The sequence below is a fragment of the Chiloscyllium punctatum genome, chromosome 1 (assembly GCF_047496795.1).
Source record: "Chiloscyllium punctatum isolate Juve2018m chromosome 1, sChiPun1.3, whole genome shotgun sequence".
Lineage (NCBI taxonomy): Eukaryota > Metazoa > Chordata > Chondrichthyes > Orectolobiformes > Hemiscylliidae > Chiloscyllium > Chiloscyllium punctatum.
The window spans coordinates 114,981,824-115,009,135 of NC_092739.1; the positions used below are offsets into that span (position 1 = coordinate 114,981,824).

The following is a 27,312-nucleotide window of genomic DNA, read 5'->3' on the forward strand; positions in this document are numbered from 1 at the left end:
GGCTGGTGGATGAAAGGTGAGAACAAGAGGGACCCTATTCTTATTCTGGGAGGGGATGGAGGGGGTGAGGGTCCTGCCGCGGGAGATGGACTGTACGCTGTCGAGAGCCCTGTCAACAACTGTAGGTGGGAAGCCATGGTTGGAGAAGAAGGAGCACATATTAAGAGCACCACTTTGGAAGTGGCCTTATCAGAACAAAACAGCAGGTGCAAAACTTGACCTACTCTTGGAAAATAAGGTAGGGCAGGTGACTAAGGTGTCAGCTGGGGAGCACTTTGGGGCCAGTGAGCATAATTCTATTAGTTTTAAAATAGTGATGGAAAAGGATAGACCAGATCTAAAAGTTGAAGTTCTAAATTCGAGAAAGGCCAATTTTTATGGTATTAGGCAAGAACTTTCAAAAGCTGACTGGGGGCATATGTTCACAGGTAAAGGGGCGGCTGGAAAATAGGAAGCCTTCAGAAATGGGATAACAAGAGTTCAAAGAAAGTATATTCCTGTTAAGGTGAAAGGAAAGGCTGGTAGGTATATGGAATGCTGGATGACGAAAGAAATTGAGGGATTGATTAAGGAAAAAAGGAAGCATATGTCAGGTTTATACAGGATAGATCGAGTGAATCCTTAGAAGAGTATAAAGGCAGTAGGAGTATACTTAAGAGGGAAATCAGGAGGGCAAAAAGAGGACATGAGATAGTTTTGGCAAATAGAGTTAAGGGGAATCCAAAGGGTTTTTACAAATACATTAAGGACAAAAGGGTAACTAGGGAGAGAATAGGGCCCCTCAAAGATCAGCAATGCGGCCTTTGTGTGGAACCGCAGGAGATGGGAGAAATACTAGTGCATCAGTGTTTACTGTGGAAAAGGACATGGAAGGTATGGAATGCAGGGAAATAGTTGGTGACAGCTTGAAAAATGTCCATATTACAGAGGAGGAAGTGCTGGATGTCTTGAAACGCATAAAAGTGGGTAAATCACCATGACCTGATCAGGTGTACCCTAGAACTCTGTGGGAAGCTAGGGAAATGATTGCTGTGCCTCTTACTGAAATATTTGTATCATCGATAGTCACAGGTGAGGTGCTGGAAGACTGGAGGTTGGCTAATGTGGTGTCACTGTTTAAGGAAGGTGGTAAGGACAAGCCAGGGAACTATAGACCGGTGAGCCTGACATCGGTGGTAGGCAAGTTGTTGGAGGAAATCCTGAGGGACAGGATGTACATGTATTTGGAAAGACAAGGACTGATTAGGGATAGTCAACATGGCTTTGTGCTTGGGAAATCATGTCTCACAAACTTGATTGAGATTTTTGAAGAAGTAACAAAGAAGACTGATGAGGTAAAGCAGGATGTGATATATATGGACTTCAGTAAGGGATTCAACAAGGTTCCCAATGGAAGACTGGTTAGCAAGGTTAGATCTCATGGAATACAGGGAGAACTAGCCATTTGGATACAGAACTGGCTCAAAGGTAAAAGACAGAGGGTGGTGGTGGAGGGTTGTTTTTCAGACTGGAGGCCTGTGACCAGTGGAGTGCCACAAGGATCGGTGCTGGTTCCTCTACTTTTTGTCATTTATATAAATGATTTGGATGTGAGCATAAGAGGTATAGTTACTAATTTGCAGATTACACCAAAATTGGAGGTGCAGTGGACAGCAAAGAAGGTTACCTCAGATTACAATAGGATCTTGATCAGATGGGCCAATGGGCTGTGAAGTGGCAGATAGAGTTTAATTCATATAAATGCGAGGTGCTGCATTTTGGAAAAGCAAATCATAGCAGGACTTATACACTTAATGGTAATGTCCTAAGGAGTGTTGCTGAACAAAGAGACCTTGGAGTGCAGGTTCATAGTACCTTGAAAGTGGAGTCACAGGTAGATAGGATAGTGAAGAGGGCGTTTGGTACGCTTTCCTTTATTGGCTACAGTATTGAGTACAGGAGTTGGGAGGTCATGTGGCAGCTATACAGGACATTGGTTAGGCCACTGTTAGAATATCGTGTGCAATTCTGGTTTCCTTCCTATCGGAAGGATGTTGTGAAACTTGAAAGAGTTCAGAAAAGTTTTACAAGGATGTTGCCCGGGTTGGAGGATTTGAGCTATAGGGGAGAGGTTGAATAGGCTAGGGCTGTTTTCCCTGGAGATCGGAGGCTGAGTGATGATCTGAGAGAGGTTTATAAAATCATGAGGGGCATGAATAGGATAAATAAAGTCTTTTCCCTGGAGTGGGGGAGTGCAAAACTAGAGGACAGGTTTGGTGCGAGAGGGAAAAGATAGAAACATTAATCAAAGACGTGTTTCCAACACTGAATGCGTCTTTGTTAACAGTGATTAAACAGGCACCGTCTCCAAACGACTGACCTCCCGCCCTATCTCCCCACAGTTTCCCTGGAGTTCTAAACAGGCATGTACCCTAAACCCCCCCTTCTCCAGATAATCTCTCCAACATTGCCCTGTACAGGCAAAGGTGGAACCGGTCATAAAGTTGCAGTTAAACGACGTGTGTGTGCTGTGTCAATGTGTGCGTGCTGTTTGGAGACTCACCTTCCAAAAGGCAGCAGCACAAGCAGTCTTGTTGTTGGTGTCCAGCCCGGCTGACCCAGAGAGGCGGTGGGGGCAGATTGGAGGGGGGGGCTGCGGAGTGGGGGAAACGCACGGGGTTAGGGGGCAGTGATGGATGAGGGTGGGGCATGGGTGGAGGGCAGTGTTGGGCGGGGGTGCCGCGTTGGGGGGCAGGCGGGGGTGCGGTGTTAAACGGGGCGGAAGATGTTGGGCAGGTGGGAGTGGTGTTGGACGGCGTTGGGTGGTGTTGGACAGAGATGGGGGCAGGAGAGTGGGGGGCAGGAGGTGTTTGATGGGGAGGCGTGGCTCGGTGTTGGATAGGGATGGGGCCGGGGGGGGTGGTATCAGGAGGGGTTGGATAGGGATGGGGGTGGAGCTGCAGGAAGTGTTGGATGGGGATGGGGGGGGGGCAGGCTGGGAGGCAGTATTGGACAGGGATGTGGCGGGGGAGTGTGGGGGTTCACGCGTGGTGTGCTGCTGTCTCATCTCCTGAACGGGGAGCGATCTTAAATAACTCCGATCTCCAGAGGAAAGGCTGGATAACACAATTAAAATCTCCCTCTATAATTATTGTGTCGTTTACACAATTAAAATCTCCCTCTATAATTATGTGACGCACCCCAAGAGCCATCACCTCGGAGAATGTGTCTGTTACAAATTACAATATGTAAGGAGTTGTAAACAATGGATGTAGGTTTGCTTGCTGAGCTTGAAGGTTCATTTCTAGATGTTTCGTCACTCTACTAGGTAACATCTTCAGTGGGCCTCAGGCAAAGCACTGCTGAAATTTCCTGCTTTCTATTTATATGTTTGGGTTTCTTTGGGTTGATGATGTCATTTCTTGTGGTGAAATCACTTTCCTGTTCCTTTTCTCAGGGGGTGGTAGATGGGGTCTAACTCGACGTGTTTGTTTATAGAATTCCGGTTGGAATGCCATCCTTCTAGGAATTCTTGTGTGTGTCTTTGTTTGGCTTGTCATAGAGTTATAGAGATGTACAGCACAGAAACAGACCCTTCGGTCCAACCTGTCCATGCCAACCAGATATCCGACCCAATCTAGTCCCACCTGCCAGCACCCATCCCATATTCTTCCAAACCCTTCCTCTTCGTATACACATCCAAATACCTCTTAAATGTTGCAATTGTACCAGCCTCCACCACCTCCTCTGGCAGCTGATTCCATACACGTACCATAGGTCTCTTTTATATCTTTCCCCTCTCACCTTAAACTTATGTCCTCTAGTTCGGGACTCCCCGACTTCAGGGAAAAGACTATCCATGCCCATCATAATTTTGTAAACCTCTATAAGGTCACCCCTCAGCCTCTGACGCTCCAGGGAAAACAGCCCCAGCCTGTTCAGCCTCTCCCTGTAGCTCAAATCTTCCAACCCTGGCAACATCCTTGTAAATCTTTTCTGAACCCTTTCAAGTTTCACAACATCTTTCTGATAGGAAGGAGACCAGAATTGCATACAATATTCCAACAGTGGCCTAACCAATGTCCTGTACAGCTGCAACATGACCTCCCAACTCCTGTACTCAATACTCTGACCGATAAAGGAAAGCATACCAAACGCCTTCTTCACTATCCTATCTACCTGCGACTCCACTTTCAAGGAGATATGAACCTGCACTCCAAGGTCTCTTTGTTCACCAACATTCCCTCGGACCTTACCATTGTGAGAAACAAAGCTCACTCACTTCAATAATTTCAGTCCGAGACAAGATCTGAAGCAATCAGTATGTTTATTATACGCTTGCAAGCGTGGTGCCTGGAATAGGGCACACAGAGTTTAGCAAGTACATATCTTTTATAGGATTCACTACTCCCAACCCGGTGCCCATTACTATTGATTATCTCTTGCCTTATCCAGCCTTGTACATAACAAAGTACAAGATTTACTCGGCCATTTCACCACATCCTGCTGTGGTCCATTGTTAGGTATATCCTTCTTCACTATTATCTACTTCCCCCACCTGTGACATTTCCTCCCCTTCCCCAACCATATTGATCCTTATGACCTTTTAATTGGGGTTTGTTTTTGTGTTTTTGCAAAAGTGGGAAACAGATGCTTATAACTACTGCTTGTACAAGCATATCTGGCTTAACCTACATCCTCACAGCACCTTATGTATTTGTCTGTAACATCTACCATTGTTTGCAGGCACGTTTCATTCTTGTATGCACATTTTAGCTAATACAAAAACAATTATATATTTCCTCCACATAGTTTTCATTCTTGTTGACTCAGCTCTTGGTTGAAAAATTATACACTGGTGTGAGTGCATTTACCTTGCATAAGTAATTATGATTGCAGAAGTAACACTACTTTACCTATATCCCACAATTTCCCCCTTTTTCTTTAATTACCATTTGTTATCTTCTGCATTTTTCTTTTAAGCATTGCCCCCAAAATTTGCAAGCATCATTCCGGAGATTTCATCCATCTTGGTCTCACTCATCCCCTCATTATTTAATTGATAAAGTTCCTCTGCCTGATTCCCTTTCAGGGGCATCTGTTTCATTAAGGCTGTCTCAATCAGTCTTTGGGTGAGTCTTCATATACAGGGTATGAAGCAACAGCCAATGGCTACCAATACCCCAACTACTACTATCAGGGAAATAGGGATAGAAACCACCATCCCCTTCCATTTCCAAACCATGATTCAAGCCATCCCGTGAGAGATGTGTCTACTCCTGAATTCTCAGCCAGTTCCTCTACAAAGGTAGTCAATCCCCTTAAGGCCCGAGTAATTGAACCATCAGGCGCAGTGTTATTAGGAATAAAGGTACAACAGCTTCCTCCTAACATCACACACACACATCCTTTTTCCACTAAAATCATATCAAGGGCCATTCTGTTTTCCCAAGCCATCCTACTTGTCGCATCAAGCTGGTCTGATATTCCTTTAACCGCATCTCTTGTATAATTTATAAATCGCTGTTGATTATAGAAAGTGTAATTTATCCAATCTACATTTTTATTAATTGTTACCCACCAGAAGAGAGCTGACTCAAAGCCTGCTGTAATCTGGTTACGAGCCTTGAACTCATCAGGTACCCCCTTAGGGACTCCTACAGAATCGAGATAAATCCTGTCATCGAAAGAAGTGTCTAACAGTGATCTCTTACTCCTTCCCTTTTTCCCTACTATCTTTTCCTTCTCAAATGCCCGGGTAAATGGAATTGCCAATTGTACAATTGCACACATCCCTCTCCAATCCGGAGGGAGAGTGGGTCTCAGTATTTTGCCTCCACAGTACCACCACAGATCTGCTTGGGGAACCTTTAATGCTGAGTAGTTCCCTCCCTTGTCCGTTTCGGTGACATCCTTAATCTCTGTACATAATTTCAGCTCCCCCAAATCTCTAGACTGATTTGTAACTCGTCTTCGCACACACGACGTGGATTTCTGACTGCGGCTGAAAACATAGGGGGGGGCTTTTGAATCTTTCTTCTCCGAGGGAGGGAACATCAGAGATAGGGAGGTACAGTTCCTATCATTCCATGCAGTCTCATCCTGATACATCTCATACATCTCATGCCCTTCCTGTCTCGCTTCCACCCGAGTGGAAAGGAAACCACCTGGGACACTGGCCGACCGGAGGCACATGCATAGCAATTGCCCTAATTCAGACTTTTTACAGTATACTTTACCCATTCAACCCAGGCATTTGCATCCCCATATCCAGTTTCTATTTCAATGGTCTGTTTTAAGTTCTTTACCTCTATAATTTTTACTACTTTAAGGTCACCGGGAGGGGGTGAAAGGTTGTACCTTATTATCCAGTAGTTCTGCTCGTTTTCCCTTTCCTACGCTAATTCGAAAACAACAGCCTGAGAAATCATTCCTGTTTGCTTTCATTTCTATCGCAAATGTTTCATTTAATTATATCTCATAGGTGTTCTCCCCCCAAGAATTGCTTCGTGCCATGTGGTTTTCTTTATCGTTAAGTATATTGGGTTACACTTTTTATCGGGACAATTGAGAGCTAGTCATAAGGGGCCCCGGTGTGCTGTGACAAGACCATTAAACCAAGTACCATCCCCAAGGCCATCCCCATAGGACTTAAGGTCTGAGCTGTGGTCCTGTCTCTGATTATCTACATCCCCACAATTTACTAAGCTGTTTACATCAGCGTCTATTACTTGTGGATTATCAGACTCAGGATCCGTTAATAATACATATGAAAATGATATTTGACAAAATCCCAATACTAAGAGGGCTAGCATCATAACTCTAAACATCCCCAGCATTCTAAAAATCATGCTGAAGCACAAAAAGACTTAATATACAATCCGACAGAAGTAATCCCGCGCTCGCGTCGCCACTGTATAATCAGTTACTCAAAGTCTCTTTAGCCTGAGTTTCAGTGGTTTTTGCGTTGATTCGGTTGTCCAGACTTCTTCCTCAACTGGAGATTCCACTGGCCCTTTGATCCGAGTGTAGTGAGTTCAGCCTTTCTCCGTCGTCCTTATTGCCGTTTCAGTAGTCAAAAGAGCCTGATACGGCCCTTCCCAGTCCGGCTGCGATTTAGTCTCTGTCCATGACTTTACTAAGACCCAATCTCCCGACCGGATGGGATGAACGGTGAATTCAAGGGGTGGAGTCTGTGCCAATAAACCCTGTTTCCTGAGGAAAGACAAACAGGAGGACAAGCCCAGTATATACTTCTTTAAGAACAAGTCTTTAGTTTCGGGAATTGGCAATTCTCTATTCGTTCCCAGATAATGTAATCCAAATAAGATTTCATAGGGGGATAGTCCAAAATCTTTCCTTGGGGCTGTTCGTACTCATAAGAGAGCTCATAGAATAGAGTTCATAGAACAATACAGCGCAGTACAGGCCCTTTGGCCCTCGATGTTGCGCCGATCCAAGCCCACCTAACCTACACTAGCCTACTATCCTCCATATGCCTATCCAATGCCCGCTTAAATGCCCATAAAGAGGGAGAGTCCACCACTGCTACTGGCAGGGCATTCCATGAACTCACGACTCACTGAGTAAAGAATCTACCCCTAACATGTGAACTATACCTACCACCCCTTAATTTAAAGCTATGCCCCCTCGTAATAGCTGACTCCATACGTGGAAAAAGGTTCTCATGGTCAACCCTATCAAAACCCCTAATCATCTTGTACACCTCTATCAAGTCACCCCTAAACCTTCTTTTCTCCAATGAAAACAGCCCCAAGTGCCTCAGCCTTTCCTCATACGATCTTCCTACCATACCAGGCAACATCCTGGTAAACCTCCTCTGCACCCGTTCCAGTGCCTCCACATCCTTCCTATAGTATGGCGACCAAAACTGCACACAATACTCCAGATGCGGCCGCACCAGTCTTATACAACTGCAACATGACCTCAGAACAGGATACTGATTGGGAATGATCAGCCATGATCATATTGAATGGCGGTGCAGGCTCGAAGGGCAGAATGGCCTACTCCTGCATCTATTGTCTATTGTCTATTGACTCCGGAACTCAATTCCTCTACCAATAAAAGCCAGTACGCCATATGCCTTCTTCACTGCACTATTTACCTGCGTGGCAACTTTCAGAGATCTGTGTACATGGACACCAAGATCCCTCTGCTCATCCACACTACCAAGTATCCGACCATAAGCCCAGTACCCCATCTTTTTGTTACTCATACCAAAGTGAATCACCTCACACTTACCCACATTGAACTCCATTTGCCACCTTTCTGCCCAGCTCTGCAGCTTATCTATATCCCGCTGTAACCTGACACATCCTATAGGTAAACATTTGGTCCAAGGGAGTCTGGTTTCTATTATCAATTTAGAGAGCTGTTGTTTGAGTGTTTGGTTCATTCTCTCAACCCTTCCTGATGATGGCAGGTGCCAAGGAATATGGAACTCCCAGGAAATTCCCAACCCTTTCATTACCCCCGTAACACTTTAGAGGTAAAATGAGTTCCTTGGTCGAAATCATGGTTCACTAGCCCATATCGGGGAATTATGTGCTCTAATATTAGACACCCCACTCGCAGTGGCAGTAGCTAGGGGGTATGCCTCAACCCAACCAGATAGATGATCTACTATAACCAGCATATATTTTAGTCTTCCTACTCTGGGTAGTTCAGTATAATCTACTTGTATACTCTGGAAGGTTCTCTTCCTTCCGGGGTCTGCTTTCTCAAAACTTTCTTATTTACCTTTCTGCATATTATACATCCCTCACATATTTGTTTAGCAATTGTAGATATTCCTTTACATCCATATTCCCTAAGAACTAAATCACACATTGCTTGTACTCCCCAATGGGTAAAAACAATGACTGCAGATGCTGGAAACCAGATTTTGGATTAGTGGTGCTGGAAGAGCACAGCAGTTCAGGCAGCATCTGAGGAGCAGGAAAATCGACGTTTCAGGCAAAAGCCCTTCAGTACTCCCCAATGGCTGCCTTGGTGTAGGACAGCCATAATTTCTCGCATCATCATTTTGTTTAACATTTCCCTTCCATCAGGTAACATCCAATGCCTGTCTGCTGTTTTTGCAGCCCCGAAATCTCTCAATTCTTTTTCCTCTCTTTCAGTAAATAAAGGAGCTTCCCAAGGATCTGGGACAGTAGGTATTAGGGAATGAATCACCACTTCTTGTGGGTTCAGGGCTACTTTCTTAGCCACTTCATCGGCTAATCTATTCCCCCTAACTTCTGGTTCATTTATTTTCTGATGACCATTTACATGCACCACCGCTATTTCTCGGGGGGAGTAATAGGGACTCCAAGACCCGTTTAATCAACTCCTCATATGCTAATTCCTTCCCCTGGCTATTGTTCAGTCCTCTTTCCTGTCGTATCTTGCAGAAAGTGTGCACAACACCAAATGCATAATTACAGTCAGTCTATACTGTTCCTCTTTATTTTCTAACACGCTAAGGGCTCTCTCCAATGCATAGAGTTCGCAGGTCTGAGCTGACCACCGATTTGGCAACCTTCCTGCCTCTACCACACTACCTTTCATCCCGTTTACGACTGCATACCCATTATGTCTTTTCCCTTCAGTCACCCGGGATGATCAGTCTATAAAAAGTCGGGCCCCTGCATGAAGCAGAGCATCTCTCAGGTCTATGCGGACCTTAGTTTGGTATTCTATAATGTCAAGGCAGTCATGCTCTGGATTCTGAGGAGATTCTCTTTCCCCTTTCCAAAGAAAGGCAGCTGGATTTAAACAATTGTCCGTGACCAACACTGGATCATCCTTTTCTATTAATATTACCTCATATTTCAGAATCCGCGAGTCTGTCAACCATCATCCAGCTTTTTGGTTTCGGATCGTTCTCACTTGGTGTGGAATGCTTACTATTAGGGCTCCCCCAAATGTAAGCTTTCTGCTTTCCTCCACCATCAGTGCAGTGGCAGCCATGGGATACTAGATCCAATAGCTTTGAAAGCTGTTTCATTCCTCCCCACCTCTGGGTTAATACTCCCAAAGCCGCTCCCTTATCCATGGTAGCAGAGGTGGAAAGGTTTATCTCGAGAAGGTAAGGCTAACACAGGGGCATGGATCAGATCTCTTTTGAGTTCCTCAACTAGTTCTTTTTCCTCATCATCCCAACTTAGACACTTTGGTTCCTCCTCTAATAGTTTGAGATATAATTTCTTAGTCTTTTGAGCATAAGAATCAATCCACAATCTGCAATATCCCGTTAGACCCAAAAATTTACGTAACTCCCGTTTAGTGCTAGGCAGCGGCATCCCCACTATCCCTCTATCCGTATTCCCTCTATCCGTTCTGGGCTTATCTTTCACTTTCCCTCACTAACTTAATGTCCCAAGTATTTCACTTCTCACTCCACTTTTTGTAGTTTGTTTTTAGATACTCGCAGTCCCTGCTGACCCAGGAAATTCAATAATTTGTTAGTGGCTTCTACTACACTTTCTCTTCTTTTTCCTGTTACTAAGAGGTCGTCTACATACTGCAATAGGATAGTTCCCTTGGGGCTGCTAAATTTCTCCAATATTTGTTCTAATATATGTCCAAATAAATTCGGGGATTCTGTAAACCCCTGGGGAGCATGGTCCACCAGTATTGCTGTTTCCGTCCTGTCTTGGGATCTTCCCACTCAAAGGCAAACAAATTCCTACTTTCCTCCACCAAGGGACAAGCCCAAAAGGCATCCTTTAAATCTATCACACTAAACCATTTGTGGTCATGAGGGATCTTACTTAATAACGTATAGGGATTAGGCACCACTGGGTGCCTGATCTGTACTATTTGATTCAATGTTCTCAAATCCTGCACCAGTCGATAAGTTCCATCGGATTTCCGTACTTGTAGGATTTGGGTATTATAAGGAGACATACATGGCTCCAACAGTCCATCTCTAATCAGTCCCTCAATTACTGGCTGCAGTCCTCGTTTACCTTCTATGGAAATGGACTTTTGTTGCTCACAGACAACGTCCCCTTTCCTATTTAAACTTATTTCGAAGGGAGGGATCTGTATTTTTCCACGATTCCCTCCTCGAGCCCATACAATAGGGTCTACCTCTCTCTCCACATCCTCTGTCAACATTGCCATTTATACAACTAATTCTTTTTCCTGAATTCCATTCTCCATTCCTAAGAGAATAATTAAATCTCTCCCAAGTAAGTTACTTCCTATATAAGGGATGTACAATATACTACAGTTCCCCTGAGACTGTATCCTTAGGACCTTCTATCATCATAGGTTCAAATACTGGAACAGTAAATCCTTCCCCTTTTACCCCGGAACCAGTAATTGACCGTGTTGACACTCCTACTTTCTTTGGTTGCTGCCCCCATATCTACGAGGAAGACTACCTCTTCCCTACAGGGTCCCACCTTCAGGTTTATCAAGGGTTCCTGGTGGGTCCCCAGGGGCAGAAACCCCTGACACCCCTATTCTTCATCAAAATTCATAAGTGGAATTGCCCTTTCTTCCCTTTGTAGATCAGGACACTCCTGCATAAAATGCCCTATCTTTCCGCAATAATAGCATCCTGCCTGTTGAGACTTCCATCTCTGCCTGTCGCCCGAACCCTCTATCAAACACTCCCCCTTGTCCTCTCCCTCTCCCCCTTCCTCTCTGTCCTACATGCTGCCACCCGTTGCTCCGGTTGCTCACTATTGGTTCCATTCTTTTAACTACCTCATCAACCGTAGCTACCATCATTTTCACCTTCTGTTTTTGTCTCTCATCCTCTCTCTTTACAAACACTTTCTGTGCCTCTCTTAACAATTCATCTAATGGCTTTTCACTCCACCCTTCTATCTTCTGTATCTTTCTCTGTATGTCTGGCCAGGCCTTTGTCACAAAATGTACTTTCAAAAGACCCTGTGCCACTGGGTCCTCAGGGTTCATTCCAGAGTATTTCCGCATTTAGTCTCTTAATCTTTGCAAGAAAGCTGAGGGAGTCTCATCTTTCTCCTGTCTAACTTCAAAGGCTTTAGTTAAATTTGGCGATTTCAGAACTGCCTCTCTTATTCCTTTTAGAATCAGGTCTTTCAATTCCCTCATTTCTTCTCTATGCTCTGGGTTTTGATTTTCCCACTGGGGGTCTCTGAGGGGAAACTTCGTCTCTCCCTGTCCAGCATCCCCATCTCCAATGGGATGTTCCCCGTATAAGTCCCCTTTCTTCCCCAGTAAATAGTATATTCAAAATAGACATTAACTCAGTCCACGTACATAGACTGGGCCCCAAAAATTGATCAATTTGTTCAGACAACCCTACCAGATCCTCAACCAGGACCTTCATCTCCTTTTTAAATGTTCTGACCTCCCCACTGGTGAGGGGGTCACTTACAAACCCAATCTCTTTGTCCCCTATTTGTACCTCCAGAAGGGGATAAGTCTTTATATTCTTCCCCTTTTTTTATTTTTGCTTTTCCCCCTTAGGCTTTGGTTTAGATACTCCGGAGGCCTCCTCTACACCTACTTTATCTTCCCTTTCTTTTGTTGAGGATTGAGGGTCGGGAACAACAACATCCCCGTCCACTGCCCCTTCGTCCTCCTCTTGTAGGTCATCCGTTCCCTGTCCCTGTCTGTCTCTCTCTCCTCCTCCCATATTTTCACCTAATCTGATTTTATGGTACGGGGGCAGCAAGCAGCCAAGAGGATCCTAGAGATTGGGTGGGATAGAGGGGGAATCCTTTGTCTTTACTACCATCATTCCCAAACTGCCCTTCCAACAGGACGCATATTCCGCCTCGTCTTGACTAAAAGGTTGTTTTTTATTCACATACAAATCTAAATACTGACAGACCCAATCCTCGTCCGAACCATACTTTGGCCAGAAGACAGCCGGGCGAAGGATTGGTTCTTTGGTCCATACTAAACAACAATATTTAATCATTTTCTTTTTATCTTTTGCCCTTGTACAAGTATTACTTGTCCATTCCCACAACATCCTCCCCAACAGACTTTCAGGTGGAATGTTACCAGGGACTTTTTCTTCCTTTACTCCGTGACAGTTACTGAACCTACCCCTATTTCTCAGGGACCTCGCCAGTCCTTCAGCAATTAAATACCCCTTTTCCTGGCCACCAAGGCAATACTTAAAAGTCAGTTTTCTTACCTTGGTCTGTGCACAGAGTTGCCTGGCCCCTTTTCGCAGTATTTTCTATCAACCTCCTTTCACTGTCTAATTCAGATATCTCTCTTGTGGGATTCGTACCAGCCGCCCAAGGGAGCGGACCAAATTGGGACATGAGACCACTCCTCAATTGGGAAAGGGACACATCTTCCCAGTGTCCAGGACCAGCCACTTCCCCCCCCCCCGCGATGGAAGAACATCCTGGATGAGCCCCCAATTGTGAGAAACAAAGCTCACTCACTTCAATAATTTCAGTCCGAGACAAGATCTGAAGCAATCAGTATGTTTATTATACGCTTGCAAGCGTGGTGCCTGGGATAGGGCACACAGAGTTTAGCAAGTACATATCTTTTATAGGATTCACTACTCCCAACCCGGTGCCCATTACTATTGATTATCTCTTGCCTTATCCAGCCTTGTACATAACAAAGTACAAGTTTTACTCGGCCATTTCACCATATCCTGCTGTGGTCCATTGTTAGGTATATCCTTCTTCACTATTATCTACTTCCCCCACCTGTGACATTTCCTCCCCTTCCCCAACCATATTGATCCTTATGACCTTTTAATTGGGGTTTGTTTTTATGTTTTTGCAAAAGTGGGAAACAGATGCTTATAACTACTGCTTGTACAAGCATATCTGGTTTAACCTACATCCTCACAGCACCTTTCTGTTTGTCTGTAACATCTACCATTGTTTGCAGGCACGTTTCATTCTTGTATGCACATTTTAGCTACTACAAAAACATAGAACATAGAACATAGAATAATACAGCGCAGTACAGGCCCTTCAGCCCTCGATGTTGCGCCGATCAAAGCCCACCTAACCTACACTAACCCACTATCCTCCATATACCTATCCAATGCCCGCTTAAATACCCATAAAGAGGGAGAGTCCACTACTGCTACTGGCAGGGCATTCCATGAACTTACGACTCGCTGAGTGAAGAACCTACCCCTAACATCAGTCCTATATCTACCCCCCCTTAATTTAAAGCTATGCCCCCTTGTAATAGCTGACTCCATACGTGGAAAAAGGTTCTCACTGTCAACCCTATCTAACCCCCTAATCATCTTGTACACCTCTATCAAATCACCCCTAAACCTTCTTTTCTCCAATGAAAACAACCCCAAGTGCCTCAGCCTTTCCTCATAGGATTTTCCTACCATACCATACCTACCATCCTGGTAAACTTCCTCTGCACCCGTTCCAGTGCCTCCACATCCTTCCTATAGAATGGCGACCAAAACTGCACACAATATTCCAGATGCGGCCGCACCAGAGTCTTATACAACTGCAGCATGACCTCGGGACTCCGGAACTCAATTCCTCTACCAATAAAAGCCAGTACGCCATATGCCTTCTTCACTGCACTATTTACCTGGGTGGCAACTTTCAGAGATCTGTGTACATGGACACCAAGATCCCTCTGCTCTTCCACACTACCAAGTAGTCTACCATTAGCCCAGTAATCCATCTTTTTATTACTCTTACCAAAGTGAATCACTTCACACTTAGCTACATTGAACTCCATTTGCCACCTTTCTGCCCAGCTCTGCAGCTTCTCTATATCCCACTGTAACCTGCCATATCCTTCCTCACTGTCTACAACTCCTCCGACTTTCGTATCATCCGCAAACTTGCTCACCCAACCTTCTAACCCTTCCTCCAGGTCATTTATAATTAAACAATTATATTTTTCCTCCACATAGTTTTCATTCTTGTTCACTCAGCTCTTGGTTGAAACAATTATACACTGGTGTGAGTGCATTTGGCTTGCATAGTAATTATGATTGCAGAAGTAACACTACTTTACCTATATCCCACACCATTTTTAACTTTGTACACCCCAGTCCAACACTGGCATCTCCAAATCATTATTGAATTTTAATGTTAATATATTTTATAAATTCCAGCCTGGAGTGTTTCCGGGAACGAGAAACCCACACACTAAACATCCTCCAGAGAAGAAAAAGTGTTAAGTAATCCATTCCAAATGCAATCACGGGAAGTAAAAAAAAACAGAGCAGTAAAGGTTGGCGGGACTGAATTGATGAGGGGCGTTGCAGCAAATCACAAGTGGGGAGTCCTGCTAAGAATACCAATGTTACATTCCTCTTGTCTGAAATTACGAGCTTTTATTTTTCACAATAACCTATGATATGGCATTTTATCAAATGTCTTCTGAAAATTCAAGTACATCTCTTTTATCCACAGCTCGTTAGAAACACAAAGAATTCCAATAGCCTGGTTAAACATTAACCCTTTCACAAAACCATGTTGACTCTGGCTGATTAGCTTGAACTTACCTCAGCTCCCTGCAGTAATTTCTTTAATAAAAAAAATTGAATATTTTCCCTGCTACAGATTTTAAAATAAACGGTCTGTGTTTTTTGTCTAGAATATCAGAGCAGGCTTGAATAGCCCATTCCTGCTCCTCAGTCCTATGCTTTGATGTGAAGTTCCTGTACTCGTGCTTTGCTGTAGGTGCACCGTAACCAATCAGGTGACACCGTTGTCCCTGCTGCCGGGAAGCAACCAGGATGTGACTAACTTCATTGATAATGGATTAATTAATAAAAGTCCGTTCTAATGAACCCAACTGCATTCTTCTGCAGACATGATTCTGCCCTGCCAACAAGATACCTCTGCAGCATAGTCTAATGGGCAGTGGTAATAACATTCTAGTTGAGAAGGGCAAATTCCGTTTGGTTTTAGATCTACTCAGCAGACAGGCATATGATGGAGAGAAACTAACGTTTTCAGATCCTTCATCAGATCTGAGAAAAGATAGCAATATAATACACTTTATGCAAGTGGGTGGGGGATCAAGAGAAATAAACTATCATTTTTGTTGGTCGGTCAAACTTGTGGAGAAAGCTATGGAAAGTAACAAAGTCTGTTGGAAAGCCATTTCCGGATTGGAACGGAACTGTATTCAATACACACTGGTGGAACAGACCGGAAGTGTATCGGGCGAGCTCTGTAAGAACGGAACGGAACGGAAGTCATCGGACAACGATTCCGGAGCGGAACCGAATTGAACGGTGTCCGTTGGGCATTACTGGAACGGAAGTATATTGGGCGGGCGTTGTTAGGGTGGGACGGAAGTGTGTCAATAACGTTCGCTCGCTCGCTCTGAGTGCGCGCGAGCGCAGCGTCGGCAGGAATTTGTTTTATAACATAACGCCGACGTGCAAACGGCTTTCGGTAATCATAAATTCCAAATAATCACGACACCAAATACCAAAGAGGTGCCCTTAAAAAAAGCAGTTAAATAATCCTTTATCTTCACTGCCCACTCTCCGGGACCTGTCCATTAAATCTCTGATTAGTATTAACTCTATGTCCATGTGGATTCAAAGACTTTCCCTCCCACATCATGGCCAGAAAAATAGTTAGCAGAAAGAGAAAGGCTGCGGAACTAGAGCCGGAGCAGGTAGGCCGCTTTTTAAAAAAACTTTATTGCAAACGAGCTGTAGGGGTCCAGGCTGGACACTAGTGATTTGCTGCAACGCCCCTCAATTCAGTCCCGCCAACCTTTACTGCTCTGATTTTTTTTTGTACTTCCCGCGTTGGTGATTGCAATCGGAATGGATTACTTAACACTTTTTCTTCTTTGGAGGATCTTTAGTGTGTGGATTTCTCGACCCCGGAAACACTCCAGGCTGGAATTTATAAAATATATTAACATTAAAATTCAATATTGATTTGGAGATGCCGGTGTTGGACTGGGGTGTACAAAGTTAAAAATCTCACAACACCGGTTATAGTCCAACAGGTTGTAATTGAAATTGCACAAGATATATTTTTGTTTAACAAACTTGTCCAGGCTATGGCGGATAGCCCAGAAAGTAGAATTGGGAGGGCAGTCCGCTCTAATCTTAGAGTATTGCAGCAAGCTCAAAGGGCTGAATGGTCTACTGCAGCTCCTAAATCCCTTTATCTATATTGCTTTGTATTTTAGAAAGGATTGAACTTAATTTCTCACTTTAGTTTGTAATCTGTTTGAAGATATCTGGACTGTGGGTTTTATTTTAAATTAATTGTGTATTTATTACCTAACTGGAATATGAATCTTCAAATTTTAATATTGAGCTTCTCTCAATTAAGTTTGGCAGTTTCACTTGCGTCCAGGTTTCAGGTGATGATGTGATTAGTCTGTAAGAGACTAAGTTATGTAAACTATTAACTGTGCAGTTTAAAATGAAAAAATTGTTACCATGCAATATTTCCAAAACAATAACAAAACTGGTGAGTGTCAAAGTGTTGTAATGTCATCTCATTGTCCATTTGGTATCAAATGATTGTTTTTGTATGTTGATGGAATATTCTTGTTTCTATTAGTGTTGCTGGAAGTACATTTTCATGTAGTCTTGGTTTTGGAAAAGACTGAGTGGTGTGCAGTCCGTCAACTCACTGGTTCAAATGTACATGATCTGAAATGTTTTTCTTGGCTTTGAACAAAACGTTATACATTTTTATAGTTCAAAAGTCAGTTGAGATTGCTTAGTGAAGTCATTTTGCCATTATGATGTCATAGTCCTGAGAATGTGACATATATTTCCATTATGTACTAACTGTATTAGATTTAAAATTAGTTTAATATATATTTAGCGTCATAGAATCCTACAGCACAGCGAAAGGCCCTTTGACCCAAACTGGTCCATGTCGACCAAAGTGTCCGTACACGCTAACCCCATTTCCCTGCACTTGGCTGATATCCCTCTAATCCTTTCCTCTCCATGTATTTATCCAAATGCCTTTTAAATGTTAATGTACCTGCCCCAACCACTCCCGCTGGCAGCTCATTCCGTACCCATACTACCCTGTATGTAATAACCCCTCAGGTTTTCTCTTTTATTTTTTCCCCTTCTAACTTTAAACTGATGCTCACTACTCCTCAATTCCCCAACCCTGGAAAAAGACTAAATGCAAAGTCCCTCCCTACCCCTAACAGCTTTCTGCAAAGTCCCTTCCTATCTCTATATGCTTTCCGCAAAGACAGTTCCCTCCGCGACTACCTGGTCAGGTACACACCCCCTAACAAGCCACCCTCCTCTCCTGGTACTTTCCCCTGCCACCGCAGAAATTGCAAAACCTGCGCTCTCACCTCTTCTTCTCTCCCCCCCCCCCCCCCCCCCCCCCCCCCCCCCCCCCCCATCTAAGACCCCAAAGCAGCTTTCCACATGCATCAAAGTTTCACCTGCACTTCCACATGTCATTTATTGTATCCATTGCTCCCGATGCAGTCGCCTCTGCATTGGGGAGACTGGACGCCTTCTTGCAGAACGTTTTAGCGAACATCTCTGGGACAACAGCACCAATCAACCCCACCACCCTGTGGCCAAACATTTCAACTCCCCTTCCCACTGCCACGGACATGCAGGTCCTGGCACTCCTCCATCGCCATTCCCTCACCACCCGGCGTCTGGAGGAAGAACGCCTTATCTTCTGCCTTGGGACCCTTCAATGCCAGAGCATCAATGTGGACCTTGCCAGTTTCCTCATTCCTCCCCCCGCCACCTTACCCCAATTCCAACCTGGTAAAAACAAGGACTGCAGATGCTGGAAACCAGATTCTAGATTAGTGATGCTGGAAAAGCACAGCAGTTCAGGTAGCATCCAAGGAGCAGTAAAATTGACGTTTCTGGCAAAAGCCCTTCATCAGGAATACAGGCAGAGAGCCTTAAGGGTGGAGAGATAAATGAGAGGAGGGTGGGGGTGGACAGAAAGTAACAGAGTACAGTGGGTGAATGGGGTTGGGGATGAAGGTGATAGCTCAGAGAGGAGGATGGAGTGGATAGGTGGAAAGAAAGATAGGTAGGTAGGACACGTCATGGGGACAATGCTGAGCTGGAAGTTTGGAACTAGGGTGAGGAGGGGAAAGGGGAAATGAGGAAACTGGTGAAGTCCACATTGATGCCCTGGAGTTGAAGTGTTCCGAGGTGGAAGATGAGGCATTCTTCCTCCAGGCATCAGCTGGTGAGGGAGTGGTGATGAAGGAGGCCCAGGACTTCCATGTCCTCGGCTGAGTGGGAGGGGGAATTGAAATGTTGGACCATAGAGCGGTGTGGTTGATTTGTGTGGGTATCCCAGAGAGTTCCCTAAAGAGCTCTGTGCGAGGCGTCCAGTCTCCCCAATGTAGAGGAGACTGCATCGGGAGCAACAGATACAATAAATGATATTGGTGGATGTGCAGGTAAAACTTGGATGGATGTGGAAGGCTCCTTTGGGGCCTTGGATGGAGGTGAGGGAGGAGGTATGGGTGCAGGTTTTGCAATTCCTGTGGTGGCAGGGGAAGGTGCCAGGATGGGAGGGTGGGATGTTGGGAGGCCTGGACCTGACCAGGCAGTCACGGAGGGAATGGTCTTTGAGGAAGGCGGAAAGGGGTAGGGAGGGAAATATATCCCTGATGGTGGGGTCCATTTGGAGGTGACGGAAATGTCTTCGATGATTTGGTTTATGCAAAGGTTGGTAGGGTGGAAGGTGAACACCAGGGGGGCTACCTTCCAGCTTCTCACTGCCCTCATGACCTGTCCCACCTGTTAATCTTCCTTCGCACCTATCCACTCCACCCTCCTCTCTGACCTATCACCTTTACTTCCACCTCCATCCACCTATTGTGCTCTCAGCTACTTTCTCCCCACCCCCAAGGCCTCCAGCCTCATTCCTGATGAAGGGCTCCAGCTCCTTTCCTGCTCCTCAGATGCTGCCTGACCTGCAGATCAGAAATGTGGAGGCTGTTTAAGGAGCACTTGTTGCGAGTGTTGGATAACCTTGTTCCACTGAGGCAGGCAAGGAATGGTAAGGTGAAGGAGTGTTGGATAACAAGAGCAGAGGAACTTCTTGTCAGAAGGAAAAAGAAAACTTACTTCAGGTTGAGGCAGTAAAGATCTGGCACAGCTTTAGAGGATTACAGGGTAGCTCGGAAAGAACTCAAAAGTGGAGTGAGGAGAACTAGGAGGGGACTCGGAAAAGCCTTGGTGGGAAGTTTTAGGGAAAACCCAAACGCGTTCCACGCGTACGTGAGGAAAAAGAGAATGATCAGAGGAGGGTAGGGGTAATCAGGGATAGTGGAGGGAGCTTCTGCCTGGAGTTTGAAGAGGAACGGGAGGCCCTAAATCACTTTTTTTGCTTCAGTATTCACGAGAGAGGGGCACCTTGTTGATAGTGAGAACACCGTGAACCAGGTTAATAGGCTTGAACCGATTGATATTAAGGAAATGGATGTGCTGGAAATTCTGGGAAGCATCAGGATAGTTAAGACCCTGCACTGGACCAGACATATCCAAGGTTACTACGAGAAGTGAAGAATGAGATTGCTGCACCTCTGGTGATGATCTTTGTACCCTCACTCTCCATGGGAGGAAGTACTGGGTGATTGGAGGGAGGTGAATGTTTGTTTCTCTGCTCAAGAAAGGGAATAGGGAAATTCCTCGGAATTACAAATCAGTCAGTCTTACGTCTGTGGTAAGATTGAGAGTCAGGATTTATGACTATTTGAAAAAACATAGTTTGATTAACAATAGTCAGCATGCCTTGAGAGGGGCAGGTCATGTCTCACAAGCCTTATTGAGTTCTTTGAGGATGTGACGAGACAAATTGACGAGGGTCGAGCAGTGGATGTGGTGTAGGTTCTGCACGATAGGCTCATTCAGAAAGGTAGGAGGTATGGGATACAGGGAATTTTGGCCATCTGGATACAGAATGAGCTGGCTGAAAGAAGACAGCAAGTGGTAGTGGATCGAAAGTATTCCATCTGGAGGTCGGTGACCAGTGGTGTCCCATGGGGATCTATTCTTGGGCCTCTGCTCTTTATAGTTTTTATAAATGACTTGGATGAAGAAGTGGAAGTGGAGGGTTAGTAAGTTTGCCGATGACACACAGGTTGGCGGCGTTCTTGATTGTTTTTACCTCGTTGATCAACACTGACTGCAGATGCTGGAAACCAGATTCTGGATTAGTGGTGCTGGAAGAGCACAGAAGTTCAGGCAGCATCCAAGTAGCTTCAAAATCGACGTTTCTGGCAAAAGTCCTTCCTCAGGAATAAAGGCAGTGAGCCTGAAGCGTGGAGAGATAAGCTAGAGGAGGGTGGGGGTGGGGAGAGAGTAGCATAGAGTACAATGGGTGAGTGGGGGAGGGGATGAAGGTGATAGGTCAAGGAGGAGAGGGTGGAGTGGATAGGTGGAAAAGAAGATAAGCAGGTAGGACAAGCCCAGACAAGTCAAGGGGACAGTCACTGAGCTGGAAGTTTAGAACTAGGGTGAGGAGGGGGAAGGGGAAATGAGGAAACTGTTGAAGTCTACATTGATGCCCTGGGGTTGAAGTGTTCCGAGGCGGAAAATGAGGCATTCTTCCTCCAGGTGTCTGGTGGTGAGGGAGCGGCGGCGGTGAAGGAGGCCCAGGACCTCCATGTCCTCGGCAGAGTGGGAGGGGGAGTTGAAATGTTGGGCCACGGGGCGGTGTGGCCGATTGGTGCGGGTGTCCCGGAGATGTTCCCTAAAGCACTCTGCTAGGAGGCGCCCAGTCTCCCCAGTGTAGAGGAGACCGCATCGGGAGCAACGGATACAATAAATGATATTAGTGGATGTGCAAGTAAAACTTTGATGGATGTGGAAGGCTCCTTTAGGGCCTTGGATAGAGGTGAGGGAGGAGGTGTGGGCGCAGGTTTTGCAGTTCCTGCGGTGGCAGGAGAAAGTGCCAGGATTGGAGGGTGGGTTGTTTGGGGCATGGACTTGACCAGGTAGTCGCGGAGGAAATGGTCTTTGTGGAAGGCGGAAAGGGGTGGGAAGGGAAATATATCCCTGGTAGTGGGGTCTGTTTGGAGGTGGCAGAAATGTCGGCGGATGATTTGGTTTATGCGAAGGTTGGTAGGGTGGAAGGTGAGTACCAGGGGCATTCTGTCCTTGTTACGGTTGGAGGGGTGGGGTATGAGGGCGGAGGTGCAGGATATGGACGAGATGCGTTGGAGGGCATCTTTAACCACGTGGGAAGGGAAATTGCGGTCTCTAAAGAAGGAGGCCATCTGGTGTGTTCTGTGGTGGAACTGGTCCTCCTGGGAGCATATCCGGCAGAGGCGGAAGAATTGGGAATACGGGATGGCATTTTTGCAAGAGGTAGGGTAGGAAGAGGTGTAATCCAGGTAGCTGTGGGAGTCAGTGGGTTTGTAAAAAAATGTCAGTGTCAAGTTGGTCGTCATTCTCTTTCCCTGGCCCTCAACGCCTCATGTTCACCATGGATATCCAATCCCTCTACACCTCCATCCGCCATGACCAGGGCCTCCAAGCCCTCCGTTTTTTCTTCTCCAGACGTCCCTAACAGTACCCTTCCACCGACACTCTTTCGTTTGGCCGAACTGGTCCTCACCCTTAACAATTTCTCCTTTGAATCTTCCCACTTACTCCAGACCAAAGGGGTAGCCATGAGCACACGTATGGGCCCCAGATATGCCTGTCTCTTTGTTGGCTATGTAGAGCTGTTAAACTTCCGTAATTACACCAGCACCACTCCCCACCTCTTCCTCCGCTACATTGATGACTGCATTGGCGCCACCTCGTTGAGCAATTCATCAACTTCACCAACACATTCCACCCTGGTCTTAAACTTACCTGGACCATCTCTGACACCTCCCTCCCCTTCCTGGATCTGTCCATCTCCATTAATGACGACCAACTTGACACTGACATTTTTTTACAAACCCACCGGCTCCCACAGCTACCTGGACTACACCTCTTCCCACCCTACCTCTTGCAAAAATGCCATCCCGTATTCCCAATTCTTCCGCCTCTACCGGATATGCTCCCAGGAGGACCAGTTCCACCACAGAACACACCAGATGGCCTCCTTCTTTCGAGACCGCAATTTCCCTTCCCACATGGTTAAAGATGCCCTCCAACGCATCTCGTCCGCATCCCGCACCTCCGCCTCAGACCCCACCCCTCCAACCGTAACAAGGACAGAATGCCCCTGGTGCTCACCTTCCACCCTACCAACCTTCGCATAAACCAAATCATCCGCCGACATTTCCGCCACCTCAAAACAGACCCCACTACCAGGGATATATTTCCCTCCCCACCCCTTTCCGCCTTCCGCAAAGACCGTTCCCTCTGCGACTACCTGGTCAGGTCCACGCCCCCAAACAACCCACCCTCCAATCCTGGCACTTTCCCCTGCCACCGCAGGAACTGTAAAACCTGCACCCACACCACCTCCCTCACCTCTATCCAAAGCCCTAAAGGAGCCTTCCACATCCATCAAAGTTTTACCTGCACATCCACTAATATAATTTATTGTATCCGTTGCTCCCGATGCAGTCTCCTCTACGTTGGGGAGACTGGGAGCCTCCTAGCAGAGCGCTTTAGGGAACATCTCCAGGACACCCGCACCAATCGGCCACACCGCCCCGTGGCCCAACATTTCAACTCCCCCTCCCACTCTGCCAAGGACATGGAGGACCTGGGCCTCCTTCACCGCCGCCGCTCCCTCACCACCAGACGCCTGGAGGAAGAACGCCTCATCTTCCACCTCGGTACACTTCAACCCCAGGGCATCAATGTAGACTTCAATAGTTTCCTTATTTCCCCTTCCCCCACCTCACCCTGGTTCTAAACTTCCAGCTCAGTAGCTGTCCCCTTGACTTGTCCGGACTTGTCCTACCTGCCTATCTTCTTTTCCACCTATCCACTCCACCCTCTCCTCCTTGACCTATCACCTTCATCCCCTACCCCACTCACCCATTGTACTCTATGCTACTTTTTCCCACCCTCACCCTCCTCTAGCTTATCTCTCCACGCTTCAGGCTCACTGCCTTTATTCCTGATGAAGGGCTTTTGCCTGAAACATCGATTTTGAAGCTACTTGGATGCTGCCTGAACTGCTGTGCTCTTCCAGCACCACTAATTCAGAATCTAGATAGTGTTGATGGCTATTGCAGGCTAAAACAAGGCATTGGCAGGATGCAGAGCTGGACTGAAGTGGCAGATGGAGTTCAACCTGGATAAATGAGAAGTGGTTCATATTGGAAGATTGAATTTTAATGCTGAATACTGGTTTAAAGATAAAATTCTTGGCAGTGTGGAGGAACAGTGGGATATTGGAGTCCACATATGTAGATCCTGCAAAGTTGCTACCGAAGTTGATACTGTCATTAAGGTGTATTTCATTAAACAGGAAGATTGAGTTTAAGAGCTGCAAGGTTTTGCTGCAGCTCGAGGAAAGCCCTAGTTAAACCACACTTGGAATATTGTGTGCAGTTCTGGTCGCCTCATTATAGGAGGGATATGGATGCTTTAGAGAGGGTGCAGAGGAGATTTACCAGAATGTTGCCTGGATTGGAGGGCTTGTCTTATGCAGAAAGGTTGTGAGCTCGGATCTTTCACACTAGAGAGATGACTTTATAGAGTTGTAAAAGATAATGAGAGACATAGAGTAGGTAGCCAGAGACTTTTCCCCAGGGCAGAAATGGCTGTCATAAGGGGTCATAATTTTAAGGTGATTGGGGGAAGGTACAGGGGAGATTCAGAGGTAGGTTCTTTATGCAGGGAGTGGTGGTTGTGTGGAATGCTCTGCCAGCAGTGGTAGTAGAGTCAGAGATATTAGGGACGTTAAAGCGACTGCTGGACAAGCACATGGGCTGCAGTAAATTGAGGGATGTGTAAGTTTGATTGATCTTGGATTAAGATAAATGTTTGGCACGACATTCGGGGATGAAGGGTCTGTACTATGCTGTACTGTTCTATGTTCTGTGTAACATCCTTGTAAATTTCTTCTGTACTCTCTACAGTTTAATAATATCCTTCCTATAACAAGGTAACCAAAACTGAAGTTGAAAATCACACAACACCAGGTTATAGTTCAACAGGTTTATTTGGAAGCACTAGCTTTCGAAGTGCTGCTTCTTCACTAGGTGGTTGTGAAGCAGGACCATAAGACACAAAATTTAAAACAAAAGCTTACACTGATACAATGATATATTGAACAAACCTAGATTGTTAACTATTTCATCTTGTAGAATGGATTTGCTGGTTTCCATTTTTTAATACCTAAATCCAAGAACATCTTTTAAATTATATTCTCAAAATTATTTTGAAGTTTTCATAACAGAAGTTGACATCTCAGCTCAGACTGCTTTAAAGGTAGCAAAAGGGATGGGCACTTAAGGCAGAAATTCAGGGAGCTAGGGTGGAAATTGAGCTAGAACAAACAGTTGTTATCTCTGGTTTCTTCCCTGTGCCATGTACTAGTGAGGTGAGGAATAGGGAGAAAGAGGAGTTGAGCACATGGTTGCAGGGATGGTGTAGGAGGGTGGGATTCGGATACCTGGATAATTGGTGCTCATTCTGGGGGTAGGTGGGACTGCTACAAACTGGATCGTCTATACCTGAACCAGAGGAGTACCATTATGGGGGGGATTTGCTATTGCTCTTCAAGAGGGTTCAAAATAGTTCAGCAGGGGAATGGGAACCTAAACTGTAGCTTCACTGTCCAGGAGATTGAGAGTAGTGAGGTCAGAAATAAGGTTTCAAGGTTGCAAGAGTGCACCAGCAAGCACAAAGGTGGTCTGAAGGGTGTCTTCTTCAATGCCAGGAGCATCTGGAATAAATTGGGTGAACTTGCACATGAGTTGGTACCTGGGACTTCGATGTGGTGGCCATTTCAGAGACATCGATAGAGAAGGGACAGGAATGGTTGTTGCAGCTTCCGGGGTGTTGATGTTTGAGTAAGAACAGGGAAGGTGGTTAAAGGGTCGGGGTGGGGATGGTATTGTTAGTCAAGGACAGTATTATAGTGGCAAGGACGTTTGAGGACTTGTCTACTGATGCACCATGAGCTGAAGTTAGAAACTGTAAAGGAGAAGTCACCCTCTTAGGAGTTTTCTATAGGCCTCTGCATAGTTCCAGAGATTGCTTGTGGATGTGGTGTCAGTTAAGTGGGCTGCTTCATTCTGGATGATAACTTCTTTAGTGTTGTTGGAGCTGCACACATCCAGTCTGGTAGGGAGTATTTCACACCGCTGACTTGTCTTATAGATGATAGACAGATTTTGGAGAGTCAGGGTGTGAGTTACTTGCTGTGGTATTCCTAGCCTCTGACCAACTATTCTAGCTGCTGTATTTATATGGTTGTCCAGTTGAGTTTCTGGTCAATGGTCTCTAAGACGCGATCAGGTCTATTAGTAGCTGCTGAGTAACTCTTCAAGGTGGATGTTGAAATCCCTCACCCAGGGTGCACTCTGCACCTTGCCACCCTTGGTACTTCCTCCAATTGTTGTTCTGCATGGAGAAGCACTGATTCATCAGCTGATGGGGGATGGTACCTGGTAATCAGGAGGTTTTCTTGCCCATGTTTAGCTTAAAGCTATGAGACCTCATGGAGTCAATGCTGAGGACTCCTTGGGCAACTCCTTCCTGACTATATACCACTGCTGCTACCTCTGCTGGGAGAAGACTTATCCAGATTGATGATCATGGTGTCTGGGATGTTTTCTATAAGATAGTCATACTCACAGAATTACGTATCAGGTTGCTTGACTTGTCTGTGAGACAGCGCTCCCAATTTTGGCACTAGCCCCCAGATGTTAGTAAGGAGAACTTTACAGGGTTGACAGGGCTGTTTTTACTGTTGTCATTTCTGGTGCCAAGGCTGATGCCAGACAATCCACCAGGTTTCATTTTTTGTCGAAATATGGCAGTGATTGATACAACTGAATGACTTGTTCGGTATTTCAGAGAGCATGTGAGGGTCAACTGGATTGCTGTGGCTCTGTTGTCACATGTAGGTCAGACCAGGTGAGGGTGACAGATTTCCTTCTCTGAAAGACACATGTATTTAAGGAATAAGCAATGACGCAGCCAGGAGAGAAAGGCTAAACACTGTCTCATGGTATTCACTGACATTGCTATTTAGAATTTATCCACCATCTCAATTTTGGAGCAATTGATGAGAACCTTAATGAGACCAGTCCCACCAATACAGTGACTGTACAAATAGATCAAAGCTTAGGTATTCTATACCAAATAACTACCTTTTTGATTTCTGAAGTCTATCCACATCTATAAGGTACATTTGGAATTTTCTCCATTTCCCTGATTGACTTGAGAAACTTGAAACTATTTGGGCCAACGCAGCACCCTATTTCCACCTTAAATATTCCCTCCCTTTTCCA

General features: G+C 45.6%; 2 protein-coding genes across 2 annotated transcripts in view; one reads left to right on the plus strand and one right to left on the minus strand.

The window, feature by feature from the left end:
- Positions 1-4,300: 4,300 nt before the first annotated feature.
- LOC140479007 (endogenous retrovirus group PABLB member 1 Env polyprotein-like) lies at positions 4,301-15,605 on the minus strand. The gene is made up of 2 exons (XM_072572768.1): positions 15,455-15,605; positions 4,301-7,194 (listed from the first exon to the last, which is right to left on the minus strand). Exon 2 carries the CDS (start codon positions 6,220-6,222, stop codon positions 5,176-5,178), a length of 1,047 nt encoding a protein of 348 aa, XP_072428869.1. The 5' UTR covers positions 6,223-7,194; positions 15,455-15,605; the 3' UTR covers positions 4,301-5,175.
- Positions 15,606-16,237: 632 nt separating this feature from the next.
- dcaf12 (DDB1 and CUL4 associated factor 12) overlaps positions 16,238-27,312 on the plus strand; it is an 88,310-nt gene continuing 77,235 nt past the window's right edge. Inside the window, exon 1 of the mRNA XM_072572779.1 lies at positions 16,238-16,584. Within this exon, the coding sequence (XP_072428880.1) occupies positions 16,528-16,584 (57 nt within the window). The 5' untranslated portion in view covers positions 16,238-16,527. The remainder of the gene's footprint in view (positions 16,585-27,312) is intronic.